The sequence below is a fragment of the Heteronotia binoei genome, chromosome 6, assembly GCF_032191835.1.
Source record: "Heteronotia binoei isolate CCM8104 ecotype False Entrance Well chromosome 6, APGP_CSIRO_Hbin_v1, whole genome shotgun sequence".
Classification (NCBI taxonomy): domain Eukaryota; kingdom Metazoa; phylum Chordata; class Lepidosauria; order Squamata; family Gekkonidae; genus Heteronotia; species Heteronotia binoei.
The window spans coordinates 65,662,437-65,684,407 of record NC_083228.1 but is presented as its reverse complement, the minus strand read 5'-3'; the positions used below and the strand labels follow the sequence as shown (position 1 = coordinate 65,684,407).

General features: G+C 40.3%; 3 protein-coding genes across 6 annotated transcripts in view; 2 read left to right on the top strand and 1 right to left on the bottom strand.

Moving 5' to 3' along the window:
* The window catches only part of TECTB (tectorin beta), a 174,909-nt gene that overhangs the window by 4,116 nt on the left and 148,822 nt on the right, over positions 1–21,971 (top strand). For 2 of the 4 annotated variants that reach the window (XM_060241680.1, XM_060241682.1), the window contains 8 exons: positions 1,524–1,666; positions 1,743–1,842; positions 4,821–4,924; positions 5,002–5,085; positions 7,554–7,716; positions 12,149–12,218; positions 15,632–15,664; positions 17,048–17,247. In XM_060241680.1, the coding sequence (XP_060097663.1) occupies positions 1,524–1,666; positions 1,743–1,842; positions 4,821–4,924; positions 5,002–5,085; positions 7,554–7,716; positions 12,149–12,218; positions 15,632–15,664; positions 17,048–17,100 (750 nt within the window). In that variant the 3' untranslated portion in view covers positions 17,101–17,247. Of the gene's footprint in view, positions 1–1,523; positions 1,667–1,742; positions 1,843–4,820; positions 4,925–5,001; positions 5,086–7,553; positions 7,717–12,148; positions 12,219–15,631; positions 15,665–17,047; positions 17,248–21,971 lie in introns of those variants that run through there. The other 2 variants (XR_009555570.1, XM_060241683.1) reach the window with 2 other exon arrangements.
* ACSL5 (acyl-CoA synthetase long chain family member 5) overlaps positions 1–21,971 on the top strand; it is a 214,804-nt gene that overhangs the window by 72,999 nt on the left and 119,834 nt on the right. The gene's annotated exons all lie outside the window — the stretch shown is intronic.
* The window catches only part of LOC132574312 (guanylate cyclase 2G-like), a 69,754-nt gene continuing 68,185 nt past the window's right edge, over positions 20,403–21,971 (bottom strand). The window contains exon 23 of the mRNA XM_060242673.1: positions 20,403–20,636. Within this exon, the coding sequence (XP_060098656.1) occupies positions 20,610–20,636 (27 nt within the window). The 3' untranslated portion in view covers positions 20,403–20,609. The remainder of the gene's footprint in view (positions 20,637–21,971) is intronic.

Below are 21,971 nucleotides of genomic sequence, written 5' to 3'. Positions count from 1 at the left end.
GTCAGCTTTCTTCCTGTCAGCTATATGTTTAAAGGGTCACCACATAAATTTGCCATGCAGCTAGGAAGCCTAGACATAACAATGAGATTTAATACCATTAATTAAGCCCAGGGGTGTCCAAACTGCAGCTCGGGAGCCACATGTGGCTCTTTCACATATATGGTGTGGCTATTGAAGCCCTCACCCCATCAGCCAGCTTGGAGAAGGCATTTATCTCTTTAAACCACTTCTCGAAGCCAAGCCAGCCAGTGGTTTGGAGAATGTAGTTGTTTTCTTTCCTCCTCTCCCTCCCCATCTATTTTCCTTCCTTCCTTCCTTCCTTCCTTCCTTCCTTCCTTCCTTCCTTCCTTCCTTCCTTCCTTCCTTCCTTCCTTCCTTCCTGTCTTGTGGCTTTCAAACATCTGACATTTATTATATGTGGCTCTTACATTAAGCAAGTTTGGCCACTCCTGATTTAGCCCTTGCTAAAGCCAACTTTCATTTTGCAGAATGTTATAACTTTTCTTATAGTAATTGTTTCCTGGGAAAATTTTACTGCTACTGTAAAGCTAATATTATGCTAAAATCTATTTAGAGTGTTGAAATACTGAGCTACATCTCTAAAAAGAATTTGTTTTCTTCTCCATAACAAATGATTTAATGCATTTCCCTTTGTTAAAATGTGTTTGATACAATAGATTAAGACAATCACAACTGGGATAATATGTTGGGGGTTATATTACACATTAATATACTACAACCCAGTTATATGTAATTGCTTATTAAGAATATCAGTTTAAAGAATAGCATCTTGGCTTGTTGGGGATTCATTTGTAGATTAGAAATAATGAGCATAAATATTTTGGAATCAACAATATAAACATATTTGCACAACTTGGCCTATGGCCCTGGATGACTTATATATATTGGAGCAGTCGAACACCATTCTTATTCAATGTATCGATATATCAGTGGATTTTCCTTTATTTCTCTTCAGAAAAGACATTCTATATGGAACCATCAATTACTGCTTAGGGCCACTGAATTCACACTTTATTCTACTGCTTCAGAGCAACACAGTTGCCCACCTGGATCTGTGCTTGGGCCTGGTTAATTACTCAGCAATTGATGCTTTTGACATCATGGATGAGTGGCTGCATACTCCTCCCATCTTGAACCTAAAACAACAAAGGAGCTCATGAGTGGATGTCACATTTGGGCAATTCTTTGTCCTGAAGTGTATGTTGGAAAGAAGCACATACTCACACCTTTTGACAGAGCCATTAAATATGTGAACCAGCCCCACAAATATAAAATATTAAGCAAAAACATCTCTATCAGATGAAACATCATCTTCGGAGTGGAGGGTGGGATATAAATCCAATATCTACCTGTGGTTTTTCTCCTTCTGCATTGTTTTAAAATATGAAGCCATGTGGCTACTTATCTGGAATGTTTAAAAAGTAACCACTGAATTGACAATTCATTACCAGAATTGTATTTGATCTGCAAAAATTTATCTCTGTATTTTTCCTCTGGTGCAGTTTAAAAGTTCCATCTATCATTTCTATAACTCCATCACCTCCAATGACAGCTCAGTGATTGTGAAGAGTCAGCCTGTGAACTATTCGTTTACATGCACATACCATGCAAACTATTTGGTGAATCATGCTGCCTTTGACCAAAGGTAACTCTGCCTTGATTGGTTGAAGTTCCATGTCTTAGAATATGCCTCACTATACTTTCAATGGCGTATGATTTAGTCATATGATTTTTTCTGCCTCTTTTAGAGTGGCAACAGTTCACGTGAAGAATGGCAGCTCCGGTTCATTTGAAAGCCAATTGTCCCTCAACTTCTATACTGTAAGTACTGTGCTAATATCCACAGTCAGTTTCACAAGGTTGGGTGGAGCTGGTTGGGTCACAGTCTTCTGGAATGTAGGACGAAGAAGTCTCTCAGTGGTACAACAGTAAAAAGAATAAGACATTTGGTCACATTGGTATTTGGTATACCATAGAACACAGATATACCACAGAACACAGATAGAACTTTTTAAGAATTCTAATGGGTGCATGCAGGAATACTAGTGAAAAACTCATGATGCAATTACTCCTAGCTGAAGCTGAGGCTATATATATTTTTGTGCTATCTACTATGTAATTACTTTTTCACTCTTACAAGCTATCGCTTTAAATGATGGCAATTGTGTATGTATTTACTTACCACACTGAAAGTCAGATCCACAATTCAAGGCACAACCATAATCCAGTAGATTGTTCCTATTTTCATTTATGAGGTTCTTGGCTAACATGATGAGGACAGTGCTCCTGAAATGAAGTTACTCCAGTGATTTCTATTGTATTTAAAATCTGTGGTGAAAATGAGTCTAATGCGGAGATTCTTAACAGCATAATACCCATCATGCCTTTTTTCTTGATTGTTTACTTACTGCATTGAACTTTGTTATTATATGACAGCTAAATACAGCATTTCCTTTATTACTATTGACTTTTGCTAATACTTTCACAAAGTATTGTGAGAAACCATTAGAAAGTAGACAAAAGTCACAAATAAAGGGCAATGTATATCTTGTCTTTTAGGTTGCACTACACATAGAAGTTCCTTTCAGTCCTCCTGAAATTTACCTAGAAAAACCTCTGAATGCAGAAGATGCTTAATATTCTCTTGGGATCTTACTCTCCTCTGTATTTGGTTTCTAAAAATTGTCCTGTGCTATGAATCTTTTATCAGAAAGTTCTGCCCCTTTTTCAGGATTTTGAATATGTGAGCAGTGCACAGGCTGCTTGACTAGAAATCAAGCCCAATTTTCCCCCATCATATTTCAAACAGAGAACAGCCTAGATTTTACCATGAATAACTGAAGAGACCGGTTCTCAAGATACTGTGAATGGACGCTTTCTGGGGATCTGGTGACTGGCATTTCCCCGTGATTTCACAGCAATAGACGTCAGTAAATCTGCACTGTGTCTGCTTCTATAATTCTGGTGTATTTGTGGTGTCAACAAATTTCAAGCAAGACTCTGTTAGCAGACTACATGAAACAGTTATATAACTATGTATAGTTTGACAGTGAAGAAGGTTATGCAGGTAAATGGTGAATACCTGCAGAGATTTTGTCTCCCTAAATACACTATGTTGGGATAGATAAGTCATTTATCTTCTTTTATAGAGCTTCAGAGTTAAAGTCACCATGCCAAAGTTTGGACATACAGGGCACCATGATTTTCTGAATAGTCTAAAACTGAGGTTTAGGGTTTCCAGCACCCCAGTAGGAGCTAGGGAACCCACACTTTTGCAAGCTCTTGCCTGCTTCCAGTTTCAGGCCTGCTTCTGGTTGGAGGCAATGCTCTGGTTTTGGGGCAGAACTCTATGGTTTGAAACTGAATTTACCATAGAGTTTTGCCCCAAAACCAGAGTGTCATCTCTGATTGGAAGTAGACCTGAAACCAGAAGTAGGCCCCAAAATGCCTAACATCACTTCAGGTCTCCCAGAAGGATGTTGGGAGACCCCCGATGGTCAGATAAGTTGTCCTGGCAGTCCTACAAAGACTAAAGGTCTTTGCAGAACTGTAGTGATGCAAATAGTATGAGGGTCAAAAACCATACCCCTCTGCCTCTCCTGACCATTTTTGCTGCCATAGGGTAGGCCAACCTCCAAGTGATAGCTGGAGATCTCCTGCTATTACAATTGATTTTCAGGTGACAGAGATCACCTTGAGAAAATGGCTGTTTTGGAAGGTGGACTCTGTATCGTTATTCCAGACTGAAATCCCCCCCCCTTCCCAAAACCCACCCTCCTCAGGCTCCACCCTCAAAATCTCCAGGTATTCCCCTATCCCAGAGATGGGAAATGTCAGGCCCGAGGGCCATTTAAGGCCCTTGAGATCACTTGGTCTAGTCCTCGGGAATTGCTGGGCTGAGCCTCCCCCTCCCTCTCTCCCCCCCTCATGGGCATTGTGAAGGACTGCTGCTGGGGTATGTGGGTGGCTTTAAAGATCTGCTGGGAACAGCTGAAGGGAGGGAGGGTGGGCTGGTGAGGGTGGGAGCCAGCTATCGCCAGTTCAATTTGCATGTGATTATCCCATGTTGATGGTGTGGCCTGATATACTAATGAGTGTGTGACCTAATATGCAACTATTAGGAGATGTAGTCTAATATGCCTGGACCTAGGCATTTGCCTAGGGCAGCAGGCCGGGGGACGGGTGCACATGTGTGTGCTGAATTAGGCTCTCCCCACGTGACTTCAAATAGAAAAACAATTATTTTCATTAATTTTGCTGGCCTGAATCATTCTCCCTCAGCAGAGCACTGTTTTTTAAGTTGATAATTTTGTATGGCCCACGAATGATGTTATAAATATCCAATTGGCCCTTGGCAGAAAAACGGTTCCCCACCCCTGTCCTACCTAGACTAGGCAACCCTATGCTGTTAGCATCCTCTGTATGATCCTGGTCTTATGCTCAAGCTTCCTACTGTACTACTGCTGTGCCATTTTTCTTTTATGTTTTAATGCACAGGATGTGAGCAGATTTGGGTTTCTGAGCAAGCAGAAATATTTAGGAATTATGTTATTGTCTTAATTAAACAACCACAGGTTTGAGCAAAGGCACAGTTTCAAAACCACTGTATTATTTCTCTGGTGTGTGTCGATCAAGTTTGGTTTGTGGCATGTGATGCATATTCCTAATGAAAGTTTTGTACTCCAGTGACACTTCCTTACACTTAAGGATCATGTCTAGTTTCTTTGTGTCTGACCTTCCAAGCCTCAGTCGCCTTCTGACTGTATTGCAATAACTAACTTCACAATTTTCTTTCTTAGAATGCCAAGTTTACAACTAAGAAGGAAGCCCCTTTTGTAGTTGAAACTGCAGACATTGGATCAGATATATTTGCTGGAGTAGAAGCAAAAGGCTTAAGTGCCAGGTATGGCTTTTGATGTCAGTCAGCCCTACTAGGAACTGTCACTTCTGCATTGCTCACATCTGTTTGGTCTTCCCCAGGTTTAAAGTAGTCTTGACCAACTGTTGGGCTACCCCTTCATCAGAGTATTTCTATCAAATCCAGTGGCCTCTGATAACGAAGGGGTAAGTAATCATCTGAGTTTGTCCAAATGAGACTTCTTCCCATGAGATGGAGCACCACTGGATAAGTATATATTTTATTCAGTAGGCCATTCTAAGTAGCTAGTGGGTGATTGGTAGGTATGTTTTATCAATCATGCTGCTTTTTTTTGGCTGATCCAGACATTCAGAATAATCACATAGTACAGCACTGCTGAGACTACAGCACTCCAGACAGGGATTACATTTCAATGTTTCTACTTTTGAAAGAGTCCCCCACATATATGATACAGCACACCAAGGAGAGATCTAGGCTAAAATCTTTTTCTTAACAAATTATTATGCCATTAAGTTGCATGGACGAGAGCCAACTTTACCAGATGTGTGAAATGTTACCCTCAGTTCTTGCTCCAGTGGACTAACATGGCATTTCTCCTTAGTGTGTTAGTTTTAATATAGGAGCACTTAAGCATCAAATCAGATTAGCACAGTCCCAACAGAGCTGTGTGGTTATCCTGAGTGTATAATTAACTCTAGGTTAAGGCACATGTAAATAATCCAAGTCATGAACATATTCCAGGCATATAGAAGTAATATAAAATTTCTGAAGTTGGTTGGTTAAGTTTCCACAATATGCATTTTGGTAATAATAGCCCAAAACACAGCTGGTCCATTAATGGTCATGAAATAGAGCAATGCTCCTTTTTAAAAAATATCTTGGCATAGTGTTCCAGAGGCCCCAGACCTGGCAAGCCCATCTTAATGCCACTTTTTAAACTGTACGACGTACTATGGGAGTTATTTTAAATTTTTTCTTTTCAAAGGGTGGTCAGTTAATACCTCCAGCCCTAAAGGTCTTCCAGAGAAAGGTGGTGTCACAGCTTCTGTATGGAGTAGAAATCTGGGAGTGGAATGAGAAAATACCCAGCTAAGATACCTTTTTAAGGAAAATGTTGGGCCTTCCCCAAGGAACCCCTGCTCCACACCTGAGACTAGAAGTCGGTTTGCCCTCAAGCACTTCTAGAACCCACTTGATACTATTAAAATACTATAAGAAGCTTAGTAGTATTCCTTACCACCACCTGGTAAAACACAGTTTTCAGTACTTCAGCAATATGAATGTGTGGTCCAAATTACTTTCTCCCATTTTACAAATGTACTCTTTACCCTCTTTAAAGTCAGTAATAGGCTCAGACCCAGGTAAACTGCAGGACTGGATTTTTGAAAAGGATGCCCTTCATGACATCAATCTGATCCATCAATCTAAATTCTGTCTGGTATCCCCAGTTCAAGAAAAATAAATCCTTGTCCTGCTATCTAACTGACCTCTCAAATGCCCCTTTTACCCAAGCCCATTTCCAAACCATGCCATCCTTGTACCTTCAGGGTAGATTTCAAAAAATACCTGTGGACCAGCATCTTTGTTCCTGTGGTACCAATCAGATATTGTTCATTGTATTCTATCCTGTCCATTTTATGGGCCCATCTGAAATAAACTGCTGAATCAATTTCTCACAAAGTTTAAATCAGAAGAGGAATGGATTAAATTTTTATTGGCTGATGCCATTCCAGATGTTACCCTTAAGGTGGCTACTTTAATCTTTTTAGCAATAAAAATAAGGAAGAAGATAACTACAGCCACCCATACAAAATTTTTGGCCAAGTTATAGCATCCTTCTGTCACATTGTTTTATTAAATATGTTTTAAATCTTGTTCATAGTACTGTATTCTGCTATGTGTTTTTTATGTTTTAATTTTTATGGCTGGAAGTAAACTGTATACTTTGCGGGGTTTGCTGGGTTGTTATGGCCTATGGCTACAACAATAAAATACTTTGATCTTTGACAATATACATTTTCCAAGCCTAGGATACCTTTCCATTAAATAATACAGGTTATTTCCAAAAGGGCCTTAGAACTTCAATCCTAGGCATATTTACTTGTGAGTAAGTTTCAAAAGAATTCAGGCAGACCTGTTGACAAAGGATCAAGTTCTAGGAATGTACTCCTTCATCTGTGTATTGAGAAGCAAGCTATCCATAGTTCTGTGCAACTTACTTTTGTATAATATGAATAGGAAAAAGTTTTCCAAGCAATATAACTATCATAGGTGTTTGATGTATCTTCCCACAATACTGAAGCAGTCAAGAGTGGGTCATTATATCACTTGTTTTATCAATTCAGCATAGTGAAGTATAGTTTTAATATAATGACATTAATGCAGAGTGTGCATTTATGCTTAGTATGCAAATCATGTGCTCTGAGCCAATTAGTGGATGTGATGCTCCATGGACAGCTCATATAAGATGCACAAATGTGTCTGTCCAGCTGCTGTTTTTCTTGTACAAAATGGAATCAAACATCCAGGTATACTTGGTCTATCACAGTCCATATATCCTAGTTCTGCGATAGCCAAGATGGGTGCAATGATATTATCAGAGACAGCAATACATTGTGATTCTTCTCATACTGCGTGCTGTCATGTCACTCAGGTGTGCAACAGATAGCTCCATTATAGTACATGAAAATGGGAAAGACAGCCGAGCTACCTTCCAGTTTAATGCATTCCGGTTTCGAAATGTTCCCAAGCTTTCCAAGGTGTGGCTGCATTGTGAGACACATGTGTGTGACAGCGAGAAGTTCTCTTGCCCTGTGGTAAGTTCTTTATGTAGTAACCAGCATTATAGCCTAGGCTGCAGAACTGTGACCCATCCCATTAAAAAGTGATATTCATTTCAGTAGTAGATAGCTTTCTTTAAGCCTTTTAAAATTCCATTATACCTGAAGACATTATAAACCTCATGTGCAGTCAACACATCAGAGGCACCAGTATTCTAGTTGAGCCTTGAAACTCTTTGGACCAGTCAGTGATATTTCAGCCTAAGTTATCACGTAGTATTCTTGTGAAGAAAATATGAAAGTCCACATGTGCTTCTCAAAATCTCTCAGAGGGAAGTATGCAAATGCAATACATAGAAAAGTAGAAAAATATAGTTCTGCTCAATAGGGAGAGCCAGAAGATATTATCAAACTGTGTCTTTGTACCTGAAAACAGGTCCAATGTTCCTAGATGTCAAATTTAGTAGTAAAATTAGAAGTGTTCTGTGATTACTTTTCCCAATGGCTTTTTAAAAAACAAATATGAGACCACCGAAACTGTGGGCTCAAGGGAAGACCATCAGTATGGGGGTGAGAATATTCAAATTTTGCTCCTGGAACTATTTTTGTGTTCCAAATTGACATTTTGGGGTACCTATAGCCAGGTCCATAACTACAGTGGGGCCCAGGAGGGGTGGCCCCCTCCACCCTCACCCAAGTTGAAATTGGGTGGCCCCACCACCTATGGCCAGCGCCACTGCTTTCTGGCATGTGTCACCACTACTTTCTCTCACTTCCTGCTGTTTTCTGCTTGCCTTGCCCCTTGTGCTGCCGGCACTACTGCTTTCTTGCACTTGCCTCCTCCACTCTTCTACTGTGTGTTCACCTGCCTCCATTCTTCCTTTCCTTCTTCCTCCCTGCCTGCCCGCATCTGGCTGGCTCCTGGCAGCCGGGGGCAGGAAGCCCTGGAGGAGTTTCCAGCAGCAGGAGGGTTGGCTTTCAGGAATCTGCTGCTGACAGATGCTCTCTCTACAGCACCCCCCCCCCCCAAGCTGCTCTTCCCCAAGAGGCTTGGAAGGCACCTGCTCAGCTTGCCATGTTTCTCCAGCCAACCAGTCCACCAGCCAGGATTTTAATTTTACTTTTTTTAATCTTTGTGATGTTGTTTTGGGCCCCCGCCCCCCCCAACCAAAAGTTTTGGCTATGTGCCCCACTAAACCTGAAATCCTGCCTATAGCTTTGTTCCAGCACAGACAAAGGAATTTTTAATGGATGTGTGTGATTTTTATTTATTCATCTATCAAGTGTATATCCTGCTCTCTCTCCCTGAATGGGACTGGAGGCAGCTATGAGAAACTGGCAAGGAAGGAGTTAAATAGCCCTTTCCATGCCATACCACTGTTCTCCTTAAACTAGTCCATGTGCCTGCATTCTAATAAAAAATAGTTGTGCCCTCAACAATGATTTTCCTTTTAAAATAAGAAAATTAATCACAGAACTATATCTAATAGGTAGTTCTACCTTGAAAGGCCCTTTGTTTTTACAAATTAAAAAACTATATGGAAGGCACGGCATTGCTCTGCATGCCCATGGTGTCCTGGTAGCTAATTAAAGTTTTCCAGGACATAAACATTTTGGGCTGCTGAAAAAAAATTACACCTTTGGTCCCAGTTTATCTGAAAAATGGATGGCATCTGGTGATGGATAAAATGTTTTTTGTGTTTATGAATCGTGTCAAATATGAATTGTGCAATTTTAATGCCTGCTTGGATGACAAAAATGTCATCCAAATCTTGCCTTAATAGCTGATTCTGCTGACTGACTGTTGACTAAATTGCTGGGGCAATGATAGGAGCATGATGTTGTATTAGAAGATAATCTAGCAAGAGGCATGTGTAGGATAACACCAGACACAACAGGAAGTAGCAACAGTTCACCTAGGAAATCATGCTGATCTCAGATTCAAAAACAGGATTAGTCATCCCTTTCTCCCACCATGGTACATACAGTATAAAAAAACTGCAGCAGGGAAGATGCTCTGATGTTCCCACAAGCACACTACATCCCTCTCCAAATGTCAACCATGTATTTGACCTGAGTAATTAAATTTCACTCTCCTTTCTGCATCAGCCATATATTTATATGGGCATTTTTAATGTGCTTTTTTCCACTGAAGGTGGACTCATTGTGGCGTACAGTATGACTACCCCTCACACAACAGAAAAATACAAATATTTCAACCAATCAACAAAGCTACCTGCTGTCAACAAAGTAATACACTGGGAGGGGAGGGGCAGAGTGGGAGATTGCCTTTGATGGCTACGGTCTCTCCCAGGCAAGCAGGCTGGCAACTCATGCTTAATAATATAATAATAATAATAAAATTTTATTTATATCCCGCCCTCCCCGCCGAAGCGGGCTCAGGGCGGCTAACAACATTTTCATAAAATTATACAGAGTTTAATACTTGCCTTGAGGACAAAACAAAAATAATCTTGGGGCACCTGAATAACTAACAAATTTATCGAAGCATAAGCTTGAATGGGCTAGGGGCTACATTGTCAGATGTTTCAAATGTATACTCAAGTCAGCAATGTGGGTGTGGGTCTGTGTAAAAAGTGATGTGTAACATCAGCCGTATGCACTTAGTTCTAAACTGGGAAATCTATCTATATATCATCTAGCTAGCTATCAATCTAGCTAGGCATGAGGAAATGTTTTAAAATGTGAAATTTAGATTGTGACATTTTTATGCAAAACTCAAAAGTTCTGTGACTGTTGGCACAGGCTATAGTTGGTAATCAAGTTAATTATGTCAAGCAATTTAATACCTGTAGTAGCTATGAAAGGTTTTAGGGTTGTTTAAGCCTTTGTCAGTGCAGTCAAACTGATTAATGAATTTTAATTCAGCAGTTTGTTGCTGGATGCTTCATTTGAAGTTCTGTTATTGGACAATGGTTACTTTCAGATCAGCAGTAGAATATCCTGGTAGAACGTGGTACTATATGTTTCTGAATGTCAGGTCAGTCTACACATTCAAAAATCACTACTTGCAGGTATATTGGGAGAATGTATCATTTGCACCAACTATGGTCAAGCCACTATACTTGTTATGTATTTGTCTATGTTTTGTATACAAATGTCACCCTATCTATTTACATTTTCTTTCCTTCTGCCTGTATATATTCTACTGATGGATTACGTATTTTTCGGACCATAAGACGCACTCCCCCCCCCAAAAAAAAAGTGGGGGGGAAGTGTCTGCGTCTTATGGAGCGAAGGGACGATATGACGTACCTTCCTCTGGGAGGGGGGCGATCCGCTGCCTCCACCTCCGATCCTGGCGCTTCCCCCGCGCCTGCCTGCCTGGCTCCAGCTCTGCTTCCAGCAAGCGCTGGGATCGCTCCACGCTGCCCCCACTGCAAACCCAGTGCTTCGTGAGCGCCAGCTGCGGAGGGGGCAGCTTGCTTCCTCCATGCCTGGCTCCAGCTCTGACACTTATAGCAAGCGCCAGGATCGCTCTCTCCGCCCTCCGATCCCGGCGCTTGCTTTAAGCATCAGAGCTGGAGCCAGGCAGACAGGCACGGAGGAAGCACCCACCCCCTCCGCAAACCCAGCGCTTTGCGAGCACTGGCTGCGGAGGGGGCTGCGTGCTTCCTCCGTGCCTGTCTGCCTGGCTCCAGCTCTGATGCTTAAAGCAAGCGCCGGGATCGGAGGGAGTGATCCTGGCGCTTGCTGTAAGCGTCAGAGCTGGAGCCAGGCAGACAGGCATGGAGGAAGCACGCTGCCCCCTCCGCAGCCAGCGCTCGCGAAGCGCTGGGTTTGCAGTGGGGGCAGCGTGGAGCGATCCCAGCGCTTGCTGGAAGCAGAGCTAGAGCCAGGCAGGCGCGGGGGAAGCGCCGGGATCGGAGGTGGAGGCAGCGGATCACCCCCCAGGAGGAAGGTGCGTCCTATGGTCCGGAGCGTCTTATGGACCAAAAAATACGGTAATTCATTTTATGCATGTGATGAAATAGGCTTCTGCTTCAATAGAATTATTAGTCTTAATGGTACCCAGGGCTTGCTTGAGGAATAGGTAACCCTCATTCCCTCTTAAACATGAAATGAGAGGCAACAAAAGTGCTCATTCGTTCATACCTTTAGTACTGGTTTCATCTCTGATAACTTGCATTTGTAAACTTATGTGCATTTATATAGGAAGACCTGCTTCAAGTAAATGCACAAAGACTCAGACAAGTACAAACATATTTTTCTTCTACTACATAGTTGTTCCCAGATCCACAGAGGGTCTAGCTATTAAAAGTGGACAAGATTTAACATTAAATAATTTCTTCTAGTACTTACAATGTGAGCGGGTTTATTCTTGTAGCCCATAGGGGGAAATTTCCTTTTAGTTCAGTCTCCATAGTTAGGGACAGACTTATGTTTTCTGCACCTCTCCAATTCTGCAATTAACATGGCAGCAACTTGTTTTCCCTGTTACTTTGAGACATGTTCAAAACGAAGACAACGTATGGAGCCAACTGGAGGTGTTTTAATGGCTGAGCTCACTGTGAACAGTAAGTTTACAATATTTCTATTTAAGAGTAGGATGTTACATTGCAAGACAGCAATTCTCGCTTGTTGCATGATGTGAGAAATTTGCAATGGCAGAGGTTAGCATAACCCACATCCAAATGGAGATGATAGATCAGTTTCCAATGGGAGAAGTTCTTTGTGGCAGTGAGAATGGGTGTAGGAGTAGAATATACTCTGCTGTAACCTCTGTCTACTGGGAGATGGGTTGTTGCCCAGAGGCTCCTGCTTGGAATTCCGACTCTTTCACACTCTTTTTAGGCCTACCGCATCTGAAGAGCTGAATGAAATGTGAGACACTCCTGTGCTTCCTCTAGCATACCAACAATTGGGGAGAGGCAGAAGGAAACTTCATTTGAGAAGGGCAAGGCAGTTGTACTTTGTAGGGGAGAAGAGAAGGGGCCATGATAGAGATTTCCAAAGATGGTTTATGCCCAGTGGCCTATAAAAACCCACAGTTAGCCCTTGGTGGGTTTTTAACTTATTTAGGCAGAAGATATGAAGAGCCAATGCCATTTTAACACTACACTGGTGACAAGATAGGATGGTTTGAGGGGATCCTGTAATAGTGTACCAGAATAGACTTCTGGTGTTAGTATTATATTTCCTCTGGTTCAGCCATCTGTTCCATTCCTTCCATGTAGTGTTTCTATCCTGTTTATTTCTCTGAAGATAACACATTTAAACAGAAGCTGCATGCACGGACTCTTGCCTGTTGTGACCCAGAGAACAAAAAAGAAAGGAAGGAAGGAACTGTAGGGTGTACAGTATCTTAAATTCAGAAATCTGCATAGCACAGACTACAAAGAGCATCAGAATGCATCAACTATTGTGCATGGAAGCAAGAAGGGCGAATAAGCAACTTTGGAGGGGCATATAAAAAATTAAAAATGCATACCACCCCCAACAATGTTAATTTTCCCTCCTGGCTTGCATATACCATAGCAGTTTTTATTAACACTATGAGATTTAGCTGTGGAAAACCCAATAGAAAGGATAAGTTTTGTGCATCCCTAAGTGTAGCTGACTGGGGAAGGCAATGGCAATCCGCCCCGTAAAAAGTCGGCCATAAAAACATCATGATGTGACGTCACCCCATGGGTCAGTAACAACTCAGTGCTTGCACAGGGGACTACCTTTACCTGCCTTGTAATGTTGTGCTATGGGCAAAACAGTTCTAACTTCAATATAGTCAGCTGACATCACGGTTATGAGATTAAAGCAGGGGTGTCAAACATCTGGCCTGGGGGCCGAATCAGGACCCTGGAGGGCTCCTATCAGCCCCCCGAGCAACTGGCTGTCATCTGCTTCCCTCTCTCCTGCTTCTTTCTCTGTAACAGCTTGTTTTGCAAGGCTTGCTCAATCTCACATTGGCTGAGGCGCCTCCCTTGGGGAGGAACGGAGGGAGGAAGACCTTGCTTTGCCAGGCTATCACAATCGCACAACAAACCTCTCTTCCTTCCATTGGCTGAGGCTCCTCCCCCGCCCCATCCCCTGGGAAAGGCAGGAAAGAACCAGAGCTTCTTTTGCCCAGTTCCCTGGATCCCATGGGAGAAATTCAAAGAAAGCAGCTTTAAGACCAATGAGTGCTAATGTTCTATGCATGTTTTAAGGTTTTTTTTTTTTTAAAAACTTTGTGTTTGTGTCCTTTATAAAGTTTATATCTCTGCTATTTAATCTTAAATAGGTACGCATATGGCCCGGCCCCCATGGCTTGGCCCGACAAGGTCTCTTTTATGTCAGATCTGGCCCTTATAACATATGAGTTCAACACCCCTGAACTAAAGAATAAAAAGTGATGTATAATATCAGCTGTATGCACTTAGTTCTAAATTAGGAAATCAATATTCAAGCAATATGGGAATGGTGTGGATTGTAGTTGAGGGCAATTAACACAGACTATTGTAGGTCAGTCTGGAAGCTGTCAGTCCTAGTATCCATACCAAGGGTTCTTACTAGCAGCTCACACAGCCTCAGGATGTTGTGTGCTCAGTTTAGAATAGGTATTACAAATGTATCAGAATGTACTTTGTATTTACTATTTTTCACATGTGGTTTCCCCCCGCCCCTATTTTTCTACTACATTGGGGGTTGATGGTCAGATTACTATCTGATTAAGGTACAGATGAAATAGAAGAATGGTACACCATGGGGTAAAAGCGCACATTAAAATGGCTCTGCCCTCAGATAATGATGGATCCAGATAGATTTTATAGCAGTCTTACAGATAATTACTTGCAAGAGATGGTATATATAGCTCTGTCAAGGTTGTCAGGCTTGATTGGGGCAAGTGGTAGTTGAGGGCAATTAACACAGACCACTGTGATACAGTTTCCCACTGTCTCACAGGGCCTTTGCTCCTTGGTATATACTGGTGATGCAGACCATAACACAGTAGGAACTCAGCTTGTAGAGGTGATGAAAGACTTGCTTCCAATTTGACCAAAGGTACCAAAGAGCTCATTAGCTTCATCTGTAGGAATGTGTTCAGAATGCTAGGATTTGTGAAGATTGTCATGTAAAGTTTGAGCCATGCCATTCTGAGCTTGTTTAGGTCAATCGAGCTGAGCAGTGTGATAATGGTCACCACAGTCATCAAGATGTCACTGGAGGAAGAAAAGATCTGTTCTTTAAAGGAAGTGAGAGGGCCTTCCCCCCTCCCCATAGCAAAGCAAACATGCTTTGGCAAACTTTCCCATTTTGAGAGAAAATTATAGAAAGCATCATGGTAAAACAACCATAGGAACATCTGAATGAAGTATTCTTCATTGACTCTTTTCAGCTGAGACTGCAATCTGGTTATGGTATAAAGATAGAATTGATAACCCTGGTGGATGATTTGTATCTAGAGACTAAGGGGGAAACAATACTTCTGCATCTCTCAGTACCATCTGATGGGGCCTACTTGGCTTACTCATGAGTGGTTCCATTCCTATTTGGAGGGAGGCACTAAAAACTATAATAAGTAAGATGAACTAAACATCTCAGAGTATATTCTGCAGACTTTCACAGGGGCATGGTGGACTCCATAAAAGATGGTGATGATATTAGTGGGAAATCCTCATTCTTTTTGGAAGGAGCAACAGTCCTTTGATCTGATTTGAATTAAGGTTACTGTTAGCCTTCAAAATACATTCTATGTAACTCTGGGCTAAAACTAGCTGGCACAGGTGACAGCTGTCACCAGAAGGATCTTGCTATCTTTAATAATGCCCTAAATCCTTTTAGATTCTCTGTGCTTTATAGAGGACTATCCTTGAAAACAATATGAATGTTTTAGCAGATGTAAAATGTAAAACATTTTTTAAAAAATAAATAAAATGCCTGTAGTCATATTGTTGCATCTTCTCATTCTTTTGTCTCTTGTGAATATTCTGCTTCTTCTTATTTCATACAGGTAGAGGTTTATCCAGAAATTACAACTTTTCAGGTAAAAATTAAAATACCAAACCTACCCTTTGTCAGCATCTGAGAAACCCCCATTTAGTAAAGAATTCTATGGATGATTTCTGAATTATAATAGTTCTAACTTTGCTCACTATTAAATTACCTTCCTGTAGACAACATCTATATATATTTTTTTCCATTTAGTCTATAGCTGCAGTCCTCTAAGCCCTTCTGTACAAACCCATATAAATTAATAGATGGTCCAAAGTGATGATGCTGTAGTCTGGGAAAGTACTTCTATAGTTTAAATTTGTTACTACACATCTCTTGCAAATGCAGTAGATAAGAAAGTAGATGAGGCCAAACACAAAGGGTTTTTGTAGTAGCAGCAAGCCGAGTCCATTTTGTTCCTTTGACCAAAAAGAGAGCCTGTCCTGGACAAGGAGTTTTTATAGCGGTAGGTCTTCATTACAACCTTCTCTAGCCTATTTATATTAAGGATGTGTTTGCTGATCTCTAGCCAGGTCTCTGTTGCATTACACATTAATCTCTACCTGAATAAAGTCAGGTTCCAAGTTCAGGTACCCTCTGATGCATTTGCATGATGCATAAGATTATTTGATCAGTGTTGGTGGATGGTCCTGTTTATAGCCATTTTCGGGGCACTAAGTTATATGGCAAACTGTCACATAAATGTTTTAAATAAAATAAATAAATGTTTTAAATAAAATAAACTGTATTTTGATAAGACAAAGGTCCTGCTCATCAAGGTGGACGTGAGATTATGGTTATGCAGTCTACTTTATTGTGCTGGTACAGATGTGTCTTAGGACAAAGAATATATTTATGTTTGGGACCATTCCCCACTTCCAATTGAATATTAAAGCACTAAAAGGCCGCCTTTCAATCACTTGCTAAGATGACTGTAACATGCTGCAATCATTTGTGAAGATGCTGATAGTCTTAATCAGGGCTTTTTTGTAGCAGGAACTCATTTGCATATTAGGTCACATACCCTGATGTACCCAGTCCTCCTGGAGCTTATAGTAGGCCCCATACTAAGAGCCCTGTAAACTCTTGAAGGATTTGTTACATCAGGGGTGTGTGACCTAATATGCAAAGGAGTTCCTGCTTTTAATAAACATATAGTTACTTTATTCAGGAGAAAGGAATACAAGACCTACCAGAGTCTTTTATAGCAGTTCCCCTAACCAGTTTGTGCAGAAACATGAGTAAAACCTGGGCTGGAACTACTTCAGATTCTAATATCCTGAAACTAATTGAAAAGATGAAATGGACTATCAAACATTAGCGTGACATACATTTTAAAAAAATTCGATGTTGTCAAGGTGGTTTATGATTAGCAGAAATTTAGAAAATTTAAGACCACTCCCTCACAAGCTTGTTGTTTCTCTTTTCTTTGCAGCTATTCTTTGCCATTTATTCCTCATGCTTGGAGGTTGTGCAGTTTTACTATAATACTCAGTTCAACATGTCAGCCGCTGATACATCACCCTCTTGGTACCCTACTGTTACAGAAATTCTTACTTTACCCATTGTGTTGTTTTACAAGAAAATTAAATAACACCTGTCTGTTTTGTTTCTACAACATTTGATAATTACAATGACAATTTCTACCACCTGTGCACTTATTTTTTAATAAATCTCAAGAGGAACAACACCACAGCATAAGAAACAAGATAAGTCAAAGTTTTCCAGCTGCAAGGTCAAAGAATGCTGGCAACCTCAGTCTGTTTCCTGACTGCTAGCATCAAGGAAGCTAAATCATTCTGAAGACTCTGGAAGCAATCAAGTCTTGCAGGGATTAGTTACCTTAACTCTCATGGATTTCTGATGAAGGTCTTATTTAAAAATACAATAGAGAACAATTTTGTTAGCAGACAAGGCCCTAGACATAGATGTCCCTACCTTAAAATTCTGTTTTCAGATGTGCCTATGTGCAATTTCCCCTGTCAGGGGGAGGGGCTATCACAAGAATACATTACCAAGTAGAAATGAAAGAACTTTACTACATCCAAAGTCTTTTGAGTCACATCTCAGCATCTTTCTGATAGGTGAGAGAAGTCTTATATAGCCAACACATATGGAATGAACTATACGTGTGCTGAAAGGGGCCAAACTATGTGTTCTATGGGAAATTGTGTTTTAGCCACAGAATGGGGAACTGAATTAGATCAGTGTTGCAGACTTGAGTAAAGGAGTTTTACCTGTTCCACATCTACCAAGCCATTTATCTGATAGAAATCTTCTCCTACCCCAGCAACTGTTTGCCATGGGGGAGCCTTAGTATTCATATTGTACCTGTTGTTTCCTCACAATGGCTAATATTTTAAATTTATATTTATTGGAGCATCTCTATGCTATTTTTCTCTCTGAAAGGGTACAGAGTAGCTTACAGAAAGTTTCAAATTACTCTAACACTTAAGCAAATAAGACAAACAAAACACCAACATATCTGGGCTGGCCTTGATCTGTCAAGCTGCCAATTTCAGGCCTAAGGCAGCAAATTGTTCATTTGGACCCTTTAATTAAGAGGCCTCTATTTTTCTTATGGGTTCTTATCCTGGTGGGTACATGATTCTTAGCAGGAAGACCAAACTGTTAGTAATATGAATTAGACAATTTATTAACCTAATAATAATGGCTAATAACTTAAGGGGGAGGGATTTCTATCAGGGAAACAATGCAGGGCTAAAGGATCTATCCCAGTGTTCTAGTAACATGTCCCAGATCCAGTTTTCCCATTCCTGTGCTTGTGTTTTGATCTTAATTAAAGCATCGTAAGATATGAGCACTGGTTTCCCACATCACTTTTGGCCCTCGGAGTGCTGCTATGTTTATATTGCAAATAAAGAAAGAGTCAGCAGTGTCAGGATGTATAACATTTGGTGAATGTAAATGTGAAATGTGTAGCATTCCAAGTTATGGCTTTATTCCTGGATAGAAGAAAGATCCTGGAGTGTGTGAAATTTTGAATTAAAATTTAAGACTGCCTTGTGATATACTTTCAGAGGTTTGTTTAATCTCTCCCTTTTGTACATCAATGATCCTTCAAATTTTATTAGAGTATAACTGATAAAGTAGAAAGGTGTATACATTTAATATTTATTGGACAGTATTAAACATGAGACTAAAAGACCACATATACACACACACAGTAGAGGGAGTACTTCCTCAACTAAAGTTAAAGTATTTCCTCAATTTAAATAATGACTTTCAACCTTCGTTTGAGATACAGTAAATACATTTATTACAACTATATGTGAAGAAAGTAAGAAGGGTTTAATTCTTATTATACTGAAACTCTTTGATTCATGTGCTTAATCTAATCTTACAAAATTATTGATTGCATTAGGTAAAGGGATTTTGTCTTCATTAAGATAAGTATATAGACCAAATTAATAAAATGAACTTTCTGGTCACTGTTGAAAACAGTATAAATGCTGGACTGGATGGACCTTTGATCTGATCCTTTGGGGAGGTACTTATTTCCTCAGTAACACTGAAAAGGAGGTTGAAATTTCAGTATTTAAAGTTAATTCAATTTCAATTAAAGAATTCCTCAGCATTACATTGATCTGGTGAATCATGGCTCTTTTTTCTTTCAACAGTGGAGTTTGTAGTTCTGACATTCTGAAAAGTCTTACAGCTTTGAAGAATTTAGTATCACTTTGGTCTTTTCAAATGTATATCACATCCACAAACTTAGTTGAGAGAATTCATGAATGATGCACCAAAGTGGTGTCTTGAAAGTAAACATATTTTAACAACTATATAATTCAAAGAAACTTGCTTCTATATAACAGTAGTCAGCATCACCGCCTTAGTTGATAATTTCTCTAGCTATGTTGTTTTTAAAAGTTAATATATCTCCAGTAACTTAAAAGTTTTGCCTTGTGTTTAGCATTGTAAATAATGAACTGTGCATAAGTGTGCCTACCTAAAGAATTAACTATAGTATTTTGTGGTCTTGAAGGCTTCTTCACACATTACATGATAATAAAACAGTAGTTGCATGCAAGAGATACTTATTTGTAGAAGCATGCTTTACACTGACACACGATAAAAACGGTTTGGCTCAGCTCTTTGAAATCCATTTCCATGCCGTGTCATATAACATGTGAAATACATTAGTCAAAGGTAGTAGCTTACACAAGAAAACGTGATTTTTATTGTAATGAGAATTGCCTCTGGGGCATTTTTTCAAACTCTATATTGCACTTTTGAATTTATCCTTTGATTGTCCAAAATTTAGTTTTTCAACAACTCCAATGGGTGAAAGCAAATTACGGCTTTGTTTGCGAAATAAAAATGGAAAGGGGCATTGAGAGTTTCCCAGTTAATGTTGTTCTTGTTTTGCCCTTTGAATGTTAAATACCTATGTGAGGAAACAGTCTTCCTGCAAAGGATCTGCTTGCCCACAGGAGCCTAACTGCACCTTTGGATTCCCACACTCCATCTTCCATTTGAAAACGTAAAGGAGGAAACCAGTACTTCTGATATTGTTCCACAGTAGCTATGATCATAAAATTACCCACATTTATATGGGCCTAAGCTTAAATGTTCTGGGGGATTCTAACTGTTTTGTGTGAATATCCACGGCCCCAACGGGGGAATGGGACAACACCACTAAGTGCAAAAGTGACTTCCTTTTCTAAAAGCATATTGGAGAACATATAAGATAATATGAACACCAAATCTGTTATTTCATCCACATCTGAGGCCGCTTAGGTTGTCAGCATGGGGAGTTCCAGGTTTTTTCTTGGAAGCTTGCAGTTCAATCAAATCACAAAGATTTCAGTCCATTCTGCTGACAGGACATTATCCAGTTACTGAAAGATGGAATGTCTGTACTCGCACTATAGTGGGGAAAAGGCACCAGTTTCTCTTTTGGTCAGGATATTCATATTGGGAAACAAAATATCATTCAAACAGCTATAATGTCATGCTTCCATTTTGTACTGTAATCAGTAGTATGTGGAAGCAGTGTCTTTCTGGTAGCAACAAGACAATGAAAATTAGCCTCAACAACTGCCAGTATTCAGAAGGATCAACTGAGTATATTTAATAAACATGAACTGAAGCAGTACTATGTTAAGACATGCATGATGTCCCTTGTTACAAAAGCTGGACTTTCATGGGTCTTGCAGCATCTGTTCTATTGAGGGTTTGGTGGAGCTGTGGATAACTATTCTATATCTCTGAAGTAAAAATATGGATGAAATAAGGCATATTTCATACATTCCTTGGGAAGGACAGGATAGCGTAAGATGTCTGAAAACATTTCCCTTCCTAGGCATTAACAGTGGTCTTCAAGAACAACATGCAAATCAGACAATAACACTGCAAGATAACAGCTGCATTTAAACGTTTCAGCTTCCTTCAGTTGACTCTACTGCTTCTAAACAAGATTTTAAAAATCTGAATATGATAATTCAAATAGTATAACTTGTGTTATCTTTCATTCTTGATATTGACCTCTGTGGTTTAGTCCCCATTTACATTGAAGACATCATTTTATTATAGATGAATTTTCATGTCATTTTCCTAGCCAAAGCAAAAGTATTTGAACATAGGGATGTGACAGTGCTGTTAAAATGTTCAGGCACTAAATGTGAATAATCTCAGAGGACAGCCATGTTGGTCTGCAGTACAGTTGTGAATTTGAGGCCAGGAGCACCTTAGAGACTAGCAGGATTTTCAAGGCATAAGCTTTTGAGAGTCAAAGCTCCCTTTGTCAGATACCAGATGACTTTCAAAAGCTCATACTCCCCCAAATCTTGTTGGTCTCTACTGGAATCAAGTCTAGAAAGACATAGGTTTGGATCCTATACTGTTGTTCTGCACATGCTTCTGTCCAGGCCCTATGGAAACATTACCTACTGCAGAGCTTGCTTCCTATCACTTTAGACACTTAGGGGTTAACTGAAAATCCTCGTGCAAGAGAAGACCACCACCACAGAAGACAGCACAGTGCCCAGAGACAAGAATATGCGGAGCAAAGATACAGCTTTCAAGTCAGAATTACTTAACATATTCAGAAAGTACTTTGTTTATATGTAGTTTAGCAGTTAGGGTTGCCAATCCTCAATTGGGGACAGGGGATCCGCTGGTTTGGAGGCTCTCCCCCCACTTCAGGGTTATCAGAAACTGGGGAGGGCACACTCCATTATATTCTACGGAGACTGCCACTCATAGGGTATAATGGAGAATCAATCCTACGGTATCTGGGGCTCTGGAGGGGGCTGTTTTCAACAGCTTCTGATGCCTCTCCACAACCCTGGTTCCAAGTTTCAAAAAGATTAAACCAGGGGGTTCAATTGTAGGAG